Source organism: Oncorhynchus nerka, linkage group LG25, assembly GCF_034236695.1.
Source record: "Oncorhynchus nerka isolate Pitt River linkage group LG25, Oner_Uvic_2.0, whole genome shotgun sequence".
NCBI classification, from domain to species: domain Eukaryota; kingdom Metazoa; phylum Chordata; class Actinopteri; order Salmoniformes; family Salmonidae; genus Oncorhynchus; species Oncorhynchus nerka.
The window spans coordinates 39,528,986-39,546,338 of NC_088420.1; the positions used below are offsets into that span (position 1 = coordinate 39,528,986).

Genomic DNA, 17,353 nt, shown 5'->3' on the forward strand with positions numbered 1-17,353 from the left:
AGCAGGTAAGGGTGCTCTCAAGAGGCTAGATGTTCTTTACCATTCGGCCATCAGATTATCCACCAATGCTCCTTATAGGACACATCACTGCACTCTATACTCCTTTGTAAACTGATCATCTCTGTCTACCCGTCGCAAGACCCACTGGTTGATGCTTATTTATAAAACCCTCTTTTACCTCACTGCCCCCTAGCTGAGATACCTACTGCAGCCCTCATCCTCCACATACAACACCCGTTCTGCCAGTAACATTCTGTTAAAGGTCTCCAAAGCACATACACCCCTGGGTCACTCATCTTTTCAGTTCGCTGCAGCTAGCGACTGGAACGAGCTGCAACAAACACTCAAACTGGACAGTCTCCATCTCTTCATTCAAAGACTCAATCATGGACACTTACTGACAGTTGTGGCTGCTTCGCGTGATGTATTGTTGTCTCTACCTTCTTGCCCTTTGTGCTGTTGTCTGTGCCCAATAATGTTTGTACCCTGTTTTGTGCAACCACCATGTTGTGTTGCTACCATGTTGTTGTCATATTGTGTTGCTACCATGCTGTGTTGTCATGTTGTGTTGCTACCATGCTGTGTTGTCATGTGTTGCTGCCATGCTATGTTGTTGTCTTAGGTCTCTCTTTATGTAGTGTTGTGTTTTCTCTCTTGTCGTGATGTCTGTTTTGTCCTATATTTTAATTAATTTTTGTAAAAATAAATATCCCAGCTACCATCCCCACAGGAGGCCTTTCGCCTTTTGGTAGCCTTTTCCTAGTTAAATAAAATAAAAATTGTTTAAACACAATCTAAAGTAAAGGAATGGAATTATGAATATATAAATATTTGGACGAGCTATGTCAGAGCGGCATAGACTAAGATACAGTAGAATAGAATACAGTATATACAGTTGAAGTCGGAAGTGTAAAAACACTTGTTTTTCAGCCACTCCACAAATTTCTTGTTATAAAACTATAGTTTTGGCAAGTCGGTTAAGACATCTACTTTGTGCACGACACAAGTCATATTTCCAAAAATGGTTTACAGATAGATTATTTCACTTATAATTCACTGTATCATAAATCCAGTGGGTCAGAAGTTAACATACACTAAATTGACTGTGCCTATAACGAGCTTGGAAAATTCCGGAAAAGTATGTCATGACTTTAGAAGCTTCTGATAGGCTAATTTACATTATTTGAGTCAATTGGAGGTGTACCTGTGGATGTATTTCAAGGCCTCCCTTCAAACTCAGTGCCTCTTTGCTTGACATCATGAGAAAATTAAAAGAAATCAATCAAGACCTCAGAAAAAGAAGGTAGAACTCCACAAGTCTGTTTCATCCTTGGGAGCAATTTCCAAATGCCTGAAGTTACCACGTTCATCTGTACAAACAATAGTACGCAAGTATAAACGCCATGGGACCACGCAGCCGTCATACCGCTCAGGAAGGAGACGCCTTCTGTATCCTAGAGGTTAACATACGTTGGTCAGAAAACTGCAAATCAATCCCAGAACAACAGCAAAGGACCTTGTGAAGATGCTGGAGAAAACTGGTACAAAGTATCTCTTTCCACAGTAAAACGAGTCCTAAATCGACATAACCTGAAAGGTCACTCAGCAAGGAAGAAGCCACTGCTCCAAATCCTCCATAAAAAGACAGAATACGGTTTGCAACTGCACATGGGGACAAAGATCATACTTTTTGGAGAAATGTCCTCTGGTCTGATGAAACAAAAATATTACTGTTTTGCCATAATGACCATTGTTATGTTTGGAGGGAAAAGGGGGAGGCTTGCAAGCCGAAGAACACCATCCCAACCGTGAAGCACGGGGGTGGCATCATCATGTTGTGGGAGTGCTTCGCTGCAGGAGGGACTGGTGCACTTCACAAAATAGATGACCTCACGAGAAAGGAAAATTAGGTGGATATACTGAAGCAACATCTCAAGATATCAGTCAGAAAGTTAAAGCTTGGTCGCAAATGGGTCTTCAAAATGTGGCTTAAGGACAACAAAGTCAAGGTATTGGAGTGGCCATCACAAAGCCCTGACCTCTATCCTATAGAAAATGTGTGGGCAGAACTGAAAATGCATGTGTGAGCAAGGAGGTCTACAAACCTGACTCAGTTACACCAGCTCTGTCAGGAGGAATGGAACAAAATTCACCCAACTTATTGTGGGAAGCTTGTGGAAGGCTACCTGAAATGTATGACCCAAGTTAAACAATTTAATGGCAATGCTACCAAATACTAATTGAGTGTATGTAAACATCTGACCCACTAGGGATGTGATGAAAGAAATAAAAGCTGAAATAAATAATTATTATAAATAATAATTATATATAAACTATTATTCTGACATTTCACATTCTTAAAATAAATTGGTGATCCTAACTATGATTAAATGTCAGGAATTGTGAAAAACTGAGTTTAAATGTATTTGACTAAGGTGTATGTAAACTTTCAACTTCAACTGTACATGAGATGAGTAATGCAAGATATGTAAACATTATTAAAGTGACTAGTGTTCCATTATTAAAGTGGTTAAGTGTAGAAGGTGGGATCAAGAAGAGGGTATCCTTTCATTTATTCATTCACTCGTTCATTTATTTTAAATGGCTTATGCTGCTGGTTGCCAGAAATGTACGTTTTTGTAAAAGACACTTTGTGTTCCGCCTCCTGATAACACATCCAGACATGACCAATCTCTCAGTTCAAGTGTCTATCACTTTAATCTAATACTGTAACTGATGCATAGTCCCTCCCTATTAGCTGTCTCTTACCTGTGACACAGTAGAGATAAGTGATACATGTTATGGGTGTGAATGTGCTGAGTCTTACCAGATAGTTACTGCCTGGCCATGCTATTACAGAAGTATTACAACTACCCTAAAACACACATGGGCCTTGTAGACCTGTCACACATTACAGCCAGACATTTGGGCCCTGCACAGGGTTGTAAAACTTTATTATTCCTTGCCTCTCTCTCCTATTGCTCTCTGCCTCTCTCCTCCAGGATGGCAGGTAGCTTAGTGGTTACAGCGTTGGGCCAGTAACTGAAAGGTTGCTGGATTGAATCCCCGAGCTGACAAGCTAAAAATCTGTCGTTCTGCCCCTGAACAAGGCAGTTAACCCACTGTTCCCCGGTATGCCGTCATTGTAAATAAGAATTTGTTCATAACTGACTTGCCTCGTTAAATAAATAGAAATATGGACGAGGTGCAGTCATACACTGTAGCATAGCCTTAGGCATACCCTATATGAAGCAATGGGCCTGCCTCTTAATCTTATATGGCGACTGACTGCATGTATAAGACACTTCTCTTGTAGAAGTAGTCTCTTCAGTCTACACATTTGTATTTTTTTATTACAGTGGTCACTGCATGGTGATGACTGATGATGACAATATAGGACTAGAAAATACTGATGATTTCTTCCTAACAGTGGACTTCCAGTAATATAATGTCTTCGATGTCTGTGGCCGTGTCTCTAGGGGGGTTGTCTGTTTGAGGAGGTGCTTGCCCTCAGAGAAGTCCTGCCTCTTGATCAGGCATCCACAGAGAGAAAGAGAGAGTTTATTTCACTTTTGTTTATCAATTTCACTTTCTTTGGCAATGTAAACATGTTTCCCATATCAACAAAGCCCCTTGAATTGAATTGAGAGAGAGAGAGTATATACTGTATATACTGTATAACATTTTAAATATCTCTATTCTTTTGAAACTTTTGTTTGTGAAATGTTTACTGTTCATTTCTGATTGTTCATTTTACTTTTGTTTATTTCACTTCCGTTGGCAAACATATGTTTCCCATGCCAATAAATGCACTTGAATTTAGATAGAGAGAAATAAAGCTAGAGCTAGCAAGTGGCGCGAGAGAGACAGAGGGAGAGAGAAACAGAGAGAGCGAGAGAGAAACAGAGAGAGCGAGAGAGAAACAGAGAGAGAGAAAAAGAAACAGAGAGAGAGAGACAGCGAGAGAGACAGAGAGAGAGAGCGAGAGAGAAACTGAGAGAAACAGAGAGAGAGCGAGAGAGAAACAGAGAGAGAAACAGAGAGAGAGAAAAAGAAACAGAGAGAGAGAGAAAGAGAAAGAAAGCTCGTGCGAACGCCCGCGAGAGAGAAGAGAGAGAGAGAGAGAGAGAGTGTGGTAGAGTACACCTTGCTATTTCATATGAGTCTATGCCAAGGAACAGCGGTAGCCGATGGTTCCTCTTTTATACTGGGATTAACGCAAAACCGAGGATTTAACCGTCTCTGTTTACGCGGTAAGTAGCCTAAACTAGTTGAAGTAGTATATGGGCGTTTAGTGCTCGTGTACCTCGTTAATTTATGTGGTTAGCCTACTGTTATCGCTCCAGAAGTTGGTTGAATCAGATAGAGGGAAAGATAGCACTGCTTATGCCACGGCAGTCTTCCTCTCTGCGCTCTCCATGTAGGCTACCGCTGTGTAGGCTACCGCTACAGTATGTCTGTAGTGAGGATGGATCTCTCTCTTTCTCTCGTTCTTGTGGTATGTGTTATATGATTAATTTATCTCGTTCTTGTGGTATGTGTTATATGATTAATTTAATACCCATTTATGTTTTTTTTAAATTATAGAATTGAAGCGTAGCCCAGTCAATAACAGCTTGTGTCAATGTTTGCTGTGGAAGTTCAGTAGCTGGCAAACTAGTCCTTAGTCAAACAGAGGGCCAAGCAAGTCGTCTTGTTTAGCTGTGTGGTTGGAAAGTCATTACTCCATGAAGAGTAGCTACTCATGAGGGTGTATGTTACATAAGTTCCTCTGTAGGTAGAAGGGACCTTTAACAGCACCATCACGTTTATCTACTTTAATGGCGCCGGCCTCATTGCTCTGCATTCAAATGGATCAGATACGCTTTGTGTGTAGGCTACACTCCCAGCAGGTAGAGTAGGCCAAACACACACACACTTTCCCACAGACAGGTAGATACAGTGTTGTAGCAGGTGTGGAGCAGCAGAGGAGATAAGCCATTTCACACACACACACACACACACACACACACACACACACACACACACACACACACACACACACACACACACACACACACACACACACACACACAATGTGCAGCTGACCTGTGGTAGAGCAGCTGTTCAGCAGGGGTAGAGTGTCCTACACTAAACCAACAAGTCTCCTCTCCTATAGGATACAGGAAAAAAGTGTTTTAGCAAACATTCTTATCCAGAGGAACTTACAGGAGCAATTAGGGTTAAGTGCCTTGCATAAGAGCACGTCAACAGATTTTTCACCTAGGTAGCTGCAAGTCTACCTGCTGTGCACTGGTGTCTGCCTGGACTGCACTGGTGTCTGCTTGGACTGCACAGGTGCATTCAACAAGCTCTCACAATCTCACTGCGGAATTAGACGTTCAACCACGTTCTCCAAACGTCAAATTTCGAAGTTGCTCCCAACGTCAAATTTCAAAGAGTTTTTGTTGCTCTTGCTACTCTGTATCGTTCCATTTCTCCAAACGTAAAATGTCAAAGTTAAGGGTTAAGTTTACGCACTCATTCCAAATGGTTAAGGTTTTGGATAAGGTTCAAATAAAAAAAATTAAAAAACAGTGTCCACGACTGGGATCGAAGACACAATCTTCAGATCCAGAGTCATAGGATTACTTACTTACAGTTGAAGTCGGAAGTTTACATACACTTTGGTTGGAGTCATTAAAACTTGTTTTTCAACCACTCCACAAATTTATTGTTAAAAAACTATAGTTTTGGCAAGTCTGTTAGGATATCTACTTTGTGCATGACACAAGTAATTTTTCCCAACAATTGTTTACAGGCAGATTATTTCACTTATAATTCACTGTATCACAATTCCAGTGGGTCAGAAGTTTACATACACTAAGTTGACTGTGTCTTTAAACAGCTTGGAAAATTCCAGAAAATTATGTCATGGCTTTAGAAGCTTCTGATAGGCTAATTGACATAATTTGAGTCAATTGGAGGTGTACCTGTGGATGTATTTCAAGGCCTACCTTCAAACTCAGTGCCTCTTTGCTTGACATCATGGGAAAATCAAAAGAAATCAGCCAAGACGTCAGAAAAAAACTGCAGACCTCCACAAGTCTGGTCCATCCTTGGGAGCAATTTCCAAATGCCTGAAGGTACCACATTCATCTGTACAAACAATAGTACGCAAGTGTAAACACCATGGTGTAACGGACCAAAACACAGCGTGGTTAGGGTTAAACATCTTTAATCAAGACGAATACAGGGAAAACAATACAAATATACAAAACAATAAATGTGAAAACCGAAACAGTCCTGTGTGGTGAAACAAACACAGACACGGAAACAACCACCCACAAAACAGGCTACCTAAATATGGTTCCCAATCAGAGACAAATGACTAACACCTGCCTCTGATTGATAACCATATCAGGCCCAAACACAGAAACAGACAAACTAGACATCCAACATAGAATGCCTACTCAGATCACACCCTGACCAAACATAACACAGAAACATACAAAGCAAACTATGGTCAGGGTGTGACAGTACCCCCCCCCAAGGTGCGGACTCCGGCTGCAAAACCTGAACCTATTGGGGAGGGTCTGGGTGGGCATTTGTCCGCGGTGGCGGCTCTGGTGCTGGATGTGGCCCGGGACAGAGGGGCAGCTTGGGACAGAGGGGCAGCTCGGGACAGAGGGGTAGCTCGGGACAGAGGGGTAGCTCCGTACTGGCTGGCGGCTCTGGCAGATCCTGGCTGAATGGCGGCTTTGGCAGATCCTGGCTGAATGGCGGCTCTGGCAGATCCTGGCTGACTGGCGGCACTGGCGGATCCTGGCTGACTGGCGGCACTGGCGGATCCTGGCTGACTGGCGGCACTGGCGGATCCTGGCTAAATGGCGGCACTGGCGGATCCTGGCTGACTGGCGGCTCTGGCGGATCCTGGCGGCTCCTGGCTGACTGGCGGCACTGGCGGATCCTGGCTGACTGGCGGCTCTGGCGGAACCTGGCTGACTGGCGGCTCCTGGCTGACTGGCGGCACTGGCGGCTCCTGGCTGACTGGCGCACCGGCGGCTCCTGGCTGACTGGCAGCACTGGCGGCTCCTGGCTGACTGGCAGCACTGGCGGCTCCTTGCAGACTGGCGGCACTGGCGGCTCCTTGCAAACTGGCGGCTCTGATGGCGCTGGGCAGACGGGTAGCTCAGGCGGCGCTGGGCAGACTGGAGACTCCGGCAGCGCTGGAGAGGAGGAAAGCTCTGGCAGCGCTGGATGGAGGAGCTCTGGCGCCTCTGGACTGAGGGGCGGAAGCTCTGGCAGCGCCGGACAGGCAGGAGACTCTAGCAGCGCTGGAGAGGAAGGCTCTGGCAGCGCTGGACGGAGGAGTTCTGGCGCCTCTGGACTGAGGGGCAGAAGCTCTGGCAGCGCCGGACAGGCTGGAGACTCCGGCAGCGCTGGACAGGCGGGAGACTCCGGCAGCGCTGGAGAGGAGGAAGGCTCTGGCAGCGCTGGACAGACGAGGCGCACTGTAGGCCTGGTGCGTGGTGCCGGCACTGGTGGTAAAGGGCCAAGGACACGCACCTCAGGGCGAGTGTGGGGAGCTGCCACCGGAGGGTTGATGCGTGGAGGTGGTACTGGATAGACCGGACCGTGCAGGCGCACTGAAGCTCTTGAGCACCGAGCCTGCCCAACCTTACTTGGTTGAATGCTCCCGGTCGCCCTGCCAGTGCGGCGAGGTGGAATAGCCCGCACTGGGCTGTGCAGGTGAACCGGGGACACCATGTGCAAGGCTGGTGCCATGTACGCCGGCCCAAGGAGACATACTGGAGACCAGATGCGTAGAGCCGGCTTCATGGCACTTGGCTCGATGCCCACTCTAGCCCGGCCGATACGAGGAGCTGGTATGTACCGCACCGGGCTATGCACCCGCACTGGGGACACCGTGCGCTCCACAGCATAACACGGTGCCTGCCCGGTCTCTCTCGCCCTCCGGTAAGCACAGGAAGTTGGCTCAGGTCTCCTACCTGGCTTCGCCATACTTCCTGTGTGCCGCCCCCCAATACATTTTTGGGGCTGCCTCTCGGGCTTCCTTGCCAGCCGTGTTCCCTCATATCGCAGGCTCCTCTCTCCGGCTGCCTCTGCTCTCCTAGCTGCCTCCACCTGTTCCCATGGAAGGCGATCCTTTCCCGCCAGGATCTCTTCCCATGTGTAGCAACCCTTGCCGTCCAATACATCATCCCATGTCCATTCCTCCTTGCGCTGCTCCTGCTTCCGCTGCCTATCACCACGCCGCTTGGTCCTGTTGTGGTGGGTGGTTCTGTAACGGTTTTCTTCCTGGGAAGGAGAGGCGGACCAAAACGCAGCGTGGTTAGGGTTAAACATCTTTAATCAAGACGAATACAGGGAAAACAATACAAATATACAAAACAATAAATGTCAAAACCGAAACAGTCCTGTGTGGTGAAACAAACACAGACACGGAAACAAACACCCACAAAACCCCACACAAAACAGGCTACCTAAATATGGTTCCCAATCAGAGACAAATGACTAACACCTACCTCTGATTGAGAACCATATCAGGCCCAAACACAGAAACAGACAAACTAGACATCCAACATAGAATGCCCACTCAGATCACACCCTGACCAAACAAAACATAGAAACATACAAAGCAAACTATGGTCAGGGACCACGCAGCCGTCATACCGCTCAGGAATGAGAGGCGTTCTGTCTCTTAGAGATGAACGTACTTTGGTGCGAAAAGTGCAAATCAATCCCAGAACAACAGCAAAGGACCTTGTGAAGATGCTGGAGAAAACTGGTACAAAGTATCTCTTTCCACAGTAAAACGAGTCCTAAATCGACATAACCTGAAAGGTCACTCAGCAAGGAAGAAGTCACTGCTCCAAAACCGCCATAAAATGCCAGACTACGGTTTGCAACTGCACATGGGGACAAAGATCATACTTTTTGGAGAAATGTCCTCTGGACTGATGAAACAAAAATAGAACTGTTTGAACATAATGACCATTGTTTTGTTTGGAGGAAAAAGGGGGAGGCTTGCAAGCCGAAGGACACCATTCCAACCGTGAAGCACGGGGTGGCAGCATCATGTTGTGGGGGTGCTTTGCCGCAGGAGTGACTGGTGCACTTCACAAAATAGATGGCATCATGAGGCAGGAAAATTATGTGGATATATTGAAGCAACATCTCAAGACATCAAGTTAAAGCTTGGTCGCAAATGGGTCTTCCAAATGGACAATGACCCCAAGCATACTTCCAAAGTTGTGGCAAAATGGCTTAAGGACAACAAAGTCAAGGTATTGGAGTGGCCATCACAAAGCCCTGACCTCAATCCTATAGAAAATGTGTGGGCAGAACTGAAAATGCATGTGTGAGCAAGGAGGCCTACAAACCTGACTCAGTTACACCAGCTCTGTCAGGAGGAATGGGCCAAAATTCACCCAACTTATTGTGGGAAGCTTGTGGAAGGCTAACCAAAATGTTTGACCCAAGTTAAATAATTTAAGGGCAATGCTACCAAATACTAATTGAGTGTATGTAAACTTCTGATCCACTGGGAATGTGATGAAAGAAATAAACGCTGAAATAAACTATTCTCTCTACTAACTACTCTACTATCTCTACATTTCACATTCTTAAAATAAAGTGGTGATCCTAACTGACCTGTCAGGAATTGTGAAAAACTGAGTTTAAATGTATTTAGCTAAGGTGTATGTAAACTTCCGACTTCAACTGTACCTACTTGATTGTAATTGCACTCACTGTTGCCCCTAGTGTCTGGTTTTGAATGCAGTTCCCAATGTCCTCAGGACATAGATAGACATCCAATTTCAAAGTCAATCTTTAACAGACCTGGCTGGGTGCTTTACCGTTCACTTCCCTTTACAAAACTGTATGGGCCTATTCTATTTGAATTCTTAACTCTGCATTTTGATTCAGTATGATAATGATTTACAAACAACTTACCATGGGAAACAAATGAACCAATAATTGTTTATAAGCAGATTATAATCATACCATCTAATAAATTGTTCCAGGTATTTATGCTAAAACATCCTGAAGTTACTCAGTTATATGACTTAATGTTTGAATGCACCAACTTACTTTCCCCGTTGGTACTCTCTGTATTAAATACCTGTTTGTGAGGAGCGGTTTGTGTATTGTGGTGTTTGTAAATGTGTGTGTGTGTGTGTGTGTGTGTGTGCGTGCGTGGAGAGGAGAGACAAGATGAGTATGATTCTGCTGTAGACCGCTGAGATACAGACCGTCTGTTCCTCACAGACAGTCAGTCCAAGGCCCTAAGGCTGGGTAACCAGGTGTCAACCCACTGGATTTAGACCACAGCCTCCTGAGCAAACACAACACACATAGAGAAAGAAGGAGCGAGGAAGAGAGAGAGGCACACAGTGTCTAAACTCTGGTGCCCAAACACCCAGTGTGACCTAGACCTGCTATCTGAAGACCAACTAGGGTTCACCCAGCCACATAATAATTCACAAAGGCGCAGACGACCTGAGAGCACAGCAGGAAAGGGTGGCCACAGCACTCAAGGCCGTGATTGAAAAAGCTTCTTCCACTTTCTCCAACTCAGAAGTGGTTATCTCCACCCTGTTACAGTGAAAATACTTTCACCCTGCTACCATACAGCAGGGTAAAAGCAAGAATTTCCTGGACTTCAACAGTCTTTATGACCAGGTCCACCTATACAAAGCAACAGTCCCTACTTTTGCAAGAACCCTTAAAGACGTCTTCCTCTGCTGCAGCCCCAGCACCTCACACAAGAGCAACAGAGCAATGGACAACCCACCCAGACCTGCGAGGGTTCCCCATGAACCTGCACCTAGAGGACCCACGTTGAGAGGACCCACGCCGAGAGGACCTAAATCAAGAACACAGCACCACCAGGCACCAGATTTCATCCTGGAATATACAAGGTCTGAGAGTTAATCTGCCTTTGGCCTAAAGAGCAGTAACCCAGACTTCACAAAATACATCAGAAATACAGACGTTGTCATCCTGCAAGAAGCATAGTATACAGTGGGGCAAAAAAGTATTTAGTCAGCCACCAGTTGTGAAAGTTCTCCTACTTAAAAAGATGAGAGAGGCCTGTAATTTTCATCATAGGTACAATTCAACTATGACAGACAAAATGAGGGAAAAAAATCCAGAAAATCACATTGTAGGATTTTTTATTAATTTATTTGCAAATTATGGTGGAAAATAAGTATTTGGTGAATAACAAAAGTTTATCTCAATACTTTTGTTATATACCCTTTGTTGGCAATGACAGAGGTCAAACGTTTTCTGTAAATCTTCGCAAGGTTTTCACACACTGTTGCTGGTATTTTGGCCCATTCCTCCATGCAGATCTCCTCTAGAGCAGTGATGTTTTGGGGCTGCTGCTGGGCAACATGGACTTTCAACTCCCTCCAAAGATTTTCTATGGGGTTGAGATCTGGAGACTGGCTAGGCCACTCCAGGACCTTGAAATGCTTCTTACGAAGCCACTCCTTCGTTGCCCGGGCGGTGTGTTTGGGATCATTGTCATGCTGAAAGACCCAGCCACGTTTCGTCTTCAATGCCCTTGCTGATGGCAGGAGGTTTTCACTCAAAATCTCACGATACATGGCCCCATTCATTCTTTCCTTTACATGGATCAGTGGTCCCTTTGCAGAAAACAGCCCCAAAGTATGATGTTTCCACCCCCATGCTTCACAGTAGGTATGGTGTTCTTTGGATGCAACTCAGCATTCTTTGTCCTCCAAACACGACGTGTTGAGTTTTTACCAAAAAGTTATATTTTGGTTTCATCTGACCATATGACATTCTCCCAATCTTCTTCTGGATAATCCAAATGCTCTCTAGCAAACTTCAGACGGGCCTGGACATGTACTGGCTTAAGCAGGGGGACACGTCTGGCACTGCAGGATTTGAGTCCCTGGCGGCGTAGTGTGTTACTGATGGTAGGCTTTGATACTTTGGTCTCAGCTCTCTGCAGGTCATTCACTAGGTCCCCCCGTGTGGTTCTGGGATTTTTGCTCACCATTCTTGTGATCATTTTGACGCCACGGGGTGAGATCTTGCGTGGAGCCCCAGATCGAGGGAGATTATCAGTGGTTTTGTATATCTTCCATTTCCTAATAATTGCTACCACAGTTGATTTCTTCAAACCAAGCTGCTTACCTATTGCAGATTCAGGCTTCCCAGCCTGGTGCAGGTCGAGGACAGAGAAGCCTCTTAAAGAAGAAGTTACAGGTCTGTGAGAGCCAGAAATGTTGCTTGTTTGTAGGTGACCAAATACTTATTTTCAACCATAATTTGCAAATAAATTCATTAAAATCCTACAATGTGATTTTCTGGATTTTTTTTCTTCTAATTTTGTCTGTCATAGTTTATGTGTACCTATGATGAAAATTACAGGCCTCTCTCATCTTTTTAAGTGTGAGAACTTGCACAATTGGTGGCTGACTAAATACTTTTTTGCCCCACTGTAGATGCGATGGACAGTATATTTGACTTATCAGCTAACATATCAAATTAAAACAATTCTAGCAGAAAACCCAAGAAAACTAACAACAACAATAAATGGTTTGATGAAGAATGCAAAAACCTAAGAAAGAAATTGTGAAACCTATCCAACCAAAAACACAGAGACCCAGAAAACCTGAACCTACACCTTCACTATGCGGAAACACTAAAACAGTCCAGAAATACACTAAGAAAAAAGAAGGAATGTCAGAATGTCAGAAAACAGCTCATTGTGATTGAAGAATCCATAGAATCAAATCACTTCTGAGAAATTGGAACAAACTAAACAAACAACAACATGAAGCGCTATCTATCCAAAATTGAGATGTATGGATAAACCACTTCGCCAGCATTTTCTGCCATATAACAAAGAACCAAGAGCAAACACATATACATGATCATTTGCAAATCAGCTATTAAAGACTACCAGAACTCTCCGATTACATTGGATGAGCCAAAATACAAACCCTCCAACCCAAAAAGGACTGCGGTGTTGATGGTAGACTAAGCAAAATTATAAAATACACAGATCACAAATTCAAATGGGCTATTCTTAAACTCTTCAACATTGTCCTCAGCTCTTGAATCTGCGTCAATAGTAACCTAGGAGAAATCCTCTGCAGTATCATCAACAGCAGACCCCACGTATATACATCCTGCACACCCTAATTGACAACAACAAAAAAACTACCAAAACAAAAGCAAAGTCTTTTCATGGTTTGTTGATTTCAAAAAAGCTTTTGACTCAATTTGGCATGAGCGTCTGCTATACAAATTGATGGAAAGCAGTGTTGCGGGAGATCATGAGATATTATAAAATCCTTGTACACATATATCTTTCCTCAGAGCCATGGCATGAGACAGGGATGCAGCTTGAGCCCCATTGGTGAGGGCACTGGAGCAGTCTGCAGCACCCGACCTCACCATACTGGACTCTGAAGTCAAATGTTTATTTTTTGCAGATGATCTGGTGCTTCTGTCCCCAACCAAGGAGGGCCTACAGACCTTTTGCACAGATTCGGTCAGACCTTGGCCCTGACAGTAAATCTCATTAAGACATAAATAATGGTGTTCCAAAAAAAGGTCCAGTTGCCAGGACAACAAATACAAATACTATCTAGATACCATTGCCCTAGAGCACACAAATAATTATACCTACCTCTGCTGAGGGGAGGATGGATCATAAAAATGTCTGGAGCAAATGGAATGGCATCAAACACATGGGAACATGTGTTTGATGTATTTGATACATTCCACTCATTCGGCTCCAGCCATTACCACGTGCCCGTCCTCCCCAATTAAGTTGCCATCAACCTCCTGTGCTACCTCGGCCTAAACATCAACATCAGAGGTAACTTCCACAAAACTCTGAACGATTTAAGAGACATGGCAAAAAATACATTCCATGCCATCAAAAGGAACATGGAACTCGACATCCCAATTAGGATCTGGCTAAAAATACTTAAATCACTTATAGAACCCATTGCTCTCTATGGTTGTGAGGTCTGGGGTCCACTCACCAACCAAGCATTCACAAAATGGGACAAACACCCAATTAAGACTCATGCAAAAATACTCCAAACAATGCATGCAGAGCAGAATTAAGAACATACCTACTAAATATCCAAATCCTGAAAAGATCTGTTAAATTCTACAACCACCTAAAAGGAAGCGATGTCCACACATTCCACCACAAAGCCCTTACCTACAGAAATATTAACCTAGAGAAGAGTCCCCTCGGCCAGCTGGTTCTGGATCTCTGTTCACATACAGACCCAACAGAGCCCCAGGACAGCAACACAATTAGACCCAAACAAATTATGAGAAAACAAAAAGATAATTACTTGACACACTGGAGAGAATCAACCAAAAAACAGAGCAAACTGGAATGTTATCTGGCCCTAAACAAAGAAAATCCTTTACCATGTACAGACCCAATGAGCATAGCCTTGTTATTGAGAGAGGTTGCCATAGTCTTTCCTCTCTCAAGAGCCAAGTCTGCCTATGTGCACACTACTCACAAAATGACGTGGACTGAGATGCACTTCCATACCTCCTGTCAAAGGTATGACCATATTAGAGACACATATTTCCCACAGATACAACAAACCCATAAAGAATTTGAAAACAAATCAAACATTGATAAACTCACATAACTGTTAGGAAAAATACTGCAATGTGCAATCACAGTAGCAAGATTCGTAGCCCGTTGCCATGAATACAGGGCAACAGTGGAGCACAAACAACATTATGAATACCACCAATTTTGGTCTGTTTACTTATCTTCCCCTACTATTAGTACTACAACTAGTTATACATTGTTAAAAACACTGTCCATAGCTGATAATAAAACGTTTGAAACGTCTATTATTTAAAAACCTTTATGAGTGCAATGTTTACTTTAATGTTTTGATGTTGTTTTTTTGTTGATGTTGTTTGCTTTGGCAATGTACACGTTTCCCATGCCAATAAAGCTCATTTGAACTGAATTGAGAGAGAGAGAAAGAGAAATAGAGAGAGAGACAGAGAGAATATAACACTGTTTCATGAGAGCGCTCCTAATCCTAGAGACAATGATAAGCAGCTCTTATCACAGAAACAGTGATTACAGTGTGATTATGCTGACAAACTGCCCATAGAACGGTTCTGTTATTGTTCTCCACTGGGAGACTACAGGAACAGAACCAGTATAGGCTCAGTCCCAATTCTACAACCCTCCCCCTCTCTTTCCCTTTATTGCTCTTTCTTTTCCTGGTTTCCTAGCTTTCTGTCATTACTTGATCCTAGGTGAAAGGACTGGATAGGTGTACAGAAGTAAAGCTTAAACCTATCTGCACTCTTAGAGAAAATGGTTGCGAAAGGGTTCTTCGGCTGTCCCCATAGGATAACCCTTTTTAGTTCCAGGTAGAACCCTCTGTGGAAAGGGTTCTAAATGCAACCCAAAAGGGTTCTACCTGGAACCAAAATGGTTCTACCTGTAATCAAAAAATAGTTTTTCAAAGGGTTCTCCTATGGGGACAGCCGAAGAACCCTTTTAGGTTCTATATAGCACCTTGTTTTCTAAGTGCGTAGTCCTTCCAGATCAGTGTTCAAAACAGAAGAGAAGATTGTGAGGGAAAGAGCCCATGACCAAACAAAAATCACGTGAAAAAAGCATGTGAACAATTTCAAGTGAAAAACTTGAAAAACACATACATTTTTCACGTTTTTCCCTCGTGAAGAAAAATACATTTTTTCACATTTATTTGTACACATTATTATTTTCATTACTTCCAGTTACATCTGGTTTCCAATCCAGAGACCAACCCTGCTTAGCTTCAAAAGTGAACCAGCAGTGGGATGCAGGATGCTATGTTGCTGGAATGAATGTGCCAGAACTTGCAACTGGAAAAAAGGTTAGCAAGGCCAGGGTAACATAAGCAAAGATGGGGAAAATTGCAACAAAGAGGGAATCATTTATTTAATTGTGTTATCATATATATATATATATATATATATATATATATATATATATATATTTTAACTTAATGTGAGAATGTGCTCACTTCCCGCAAACTTTAGATCATGCGTATGCACATCTGTTAGTGGTTGAAATATTGTATTGCAAGTAAGTATTTTGTACAAATGATGAAAAGCTTATTCATAAAAAACTAACCAGGAAAACATATTAACAAGAATTCAACCATTTGCCATTAGTGCGAAGAGTGAAAATCTGTTTTATTTTTAGCATCTAAAATAAATTGACAAAGTAATCTTATGACTAGACATAAGAATCTATTTCCGATTTATATTCATAGCTATTGCCGAATATACAATATTAGTCAGCTTTTCTGGCCGTGATGGGTTTATATTCCCGAAAGAGCAATACAACAAAATACAATGTAGCCTAGAAGCCTAGTAAATAGATAGGCTATATCTAGTCCAAGTTTTGCAATATCATAGGCAACGCAGTTTATAATACCGGTATACAGTCAAATTTAACAGCTGATCTTACATTGAAGTAGGCCTATGTATCAAGTTTCTAGTTTTTATTGTCACGTGCACAATTACAGCAAGATATTCAAACATTCTGCCAACACAGTAAATAGACCGGCAGTGTATGTATTTGACAGTATGGGTAGGCTACAGTATTGCTGTGCGATAGGAGCGTGACATTATTGCCTATTTCATCTCAGAGCCTATACTAAGGCAGGACATACAAACCCAATAATCTACTCATAAACTGAATATTGAACAACAATTAGTCTTTTGCATGCCGTGGCCTAATTCGAATAGTTCCAAATTATACAGCAAATAAGGGCGTTGTTGTCACCATAAAAGGTGAATTATCCAAGATGGCGTAGCAGTCAGGCGTCTTTGTCTTCGTCTTGTCGTATCCTGTGTATATATCTTTATATGTATATATTTTATATATTTTTTAAAATAATTTTCTTAACCCCAACTTCAACATACTCTCCTGCAACCCGCCTCACCCAATGTGGTATGGATCTGCTATTTTCTTTACTTTAGAACCGGAACCCCCAACAGAAGCTAGCCAGGTAACTAGCTACTAGCTCGTATCAGCTAGCCTCTGATAGCGGTCATCAGCTTACCATTAGCCCGGACAACTCCTACCAGGCTGCACTTCGCGATTCATCCCAGAGCTGTTCGGACTTCTTTTTCTCCGTATCACCGGATTCCTACCGCAAGCTTTGAACCTCTTCACCTGGATCATCGCAGCTAGCTAGCTGCTATCAGATTGGCTTCTCCTGACTAACGTCTCAGTCCTGAAGTCAGCACCAATTGGCCTGCAGATAGCCTATGCTAGGCCCATCTCCCTGCTAGCTGAAGA

General features: G+C 43.4%; 1 protein-coding gene across 2 annotated transcripts in view; it reads left to right on the forward strand.

Moving 5' to 3' along the window:
- The first annotated feature begins 4,106 nt into the window (after positions 1-4,106).
- Positions 4,107-17,353, forward strand: part of LOC115109494 (genetic suppressor element 1-like) — a 43,652-nt gene continuing 30,405 nt past the window's right edge. The window contains exon 1 of one of the 2 annotated variants that reach the window (XM_065009782.1): positions 4,107-4,253. In XM_065009782.1, the coding sequence (XP_064865854.1) occupies positions 4,160-4,253 (94 nt within the window). In that variant the 5' untranslated portion in view covers positions 4,107-4,159. The remainder of the gene's footprint in view (positions 4,254-17,353) is intronic. The other variant, XM_065009781.1, reaches the window with a different exon arrangement.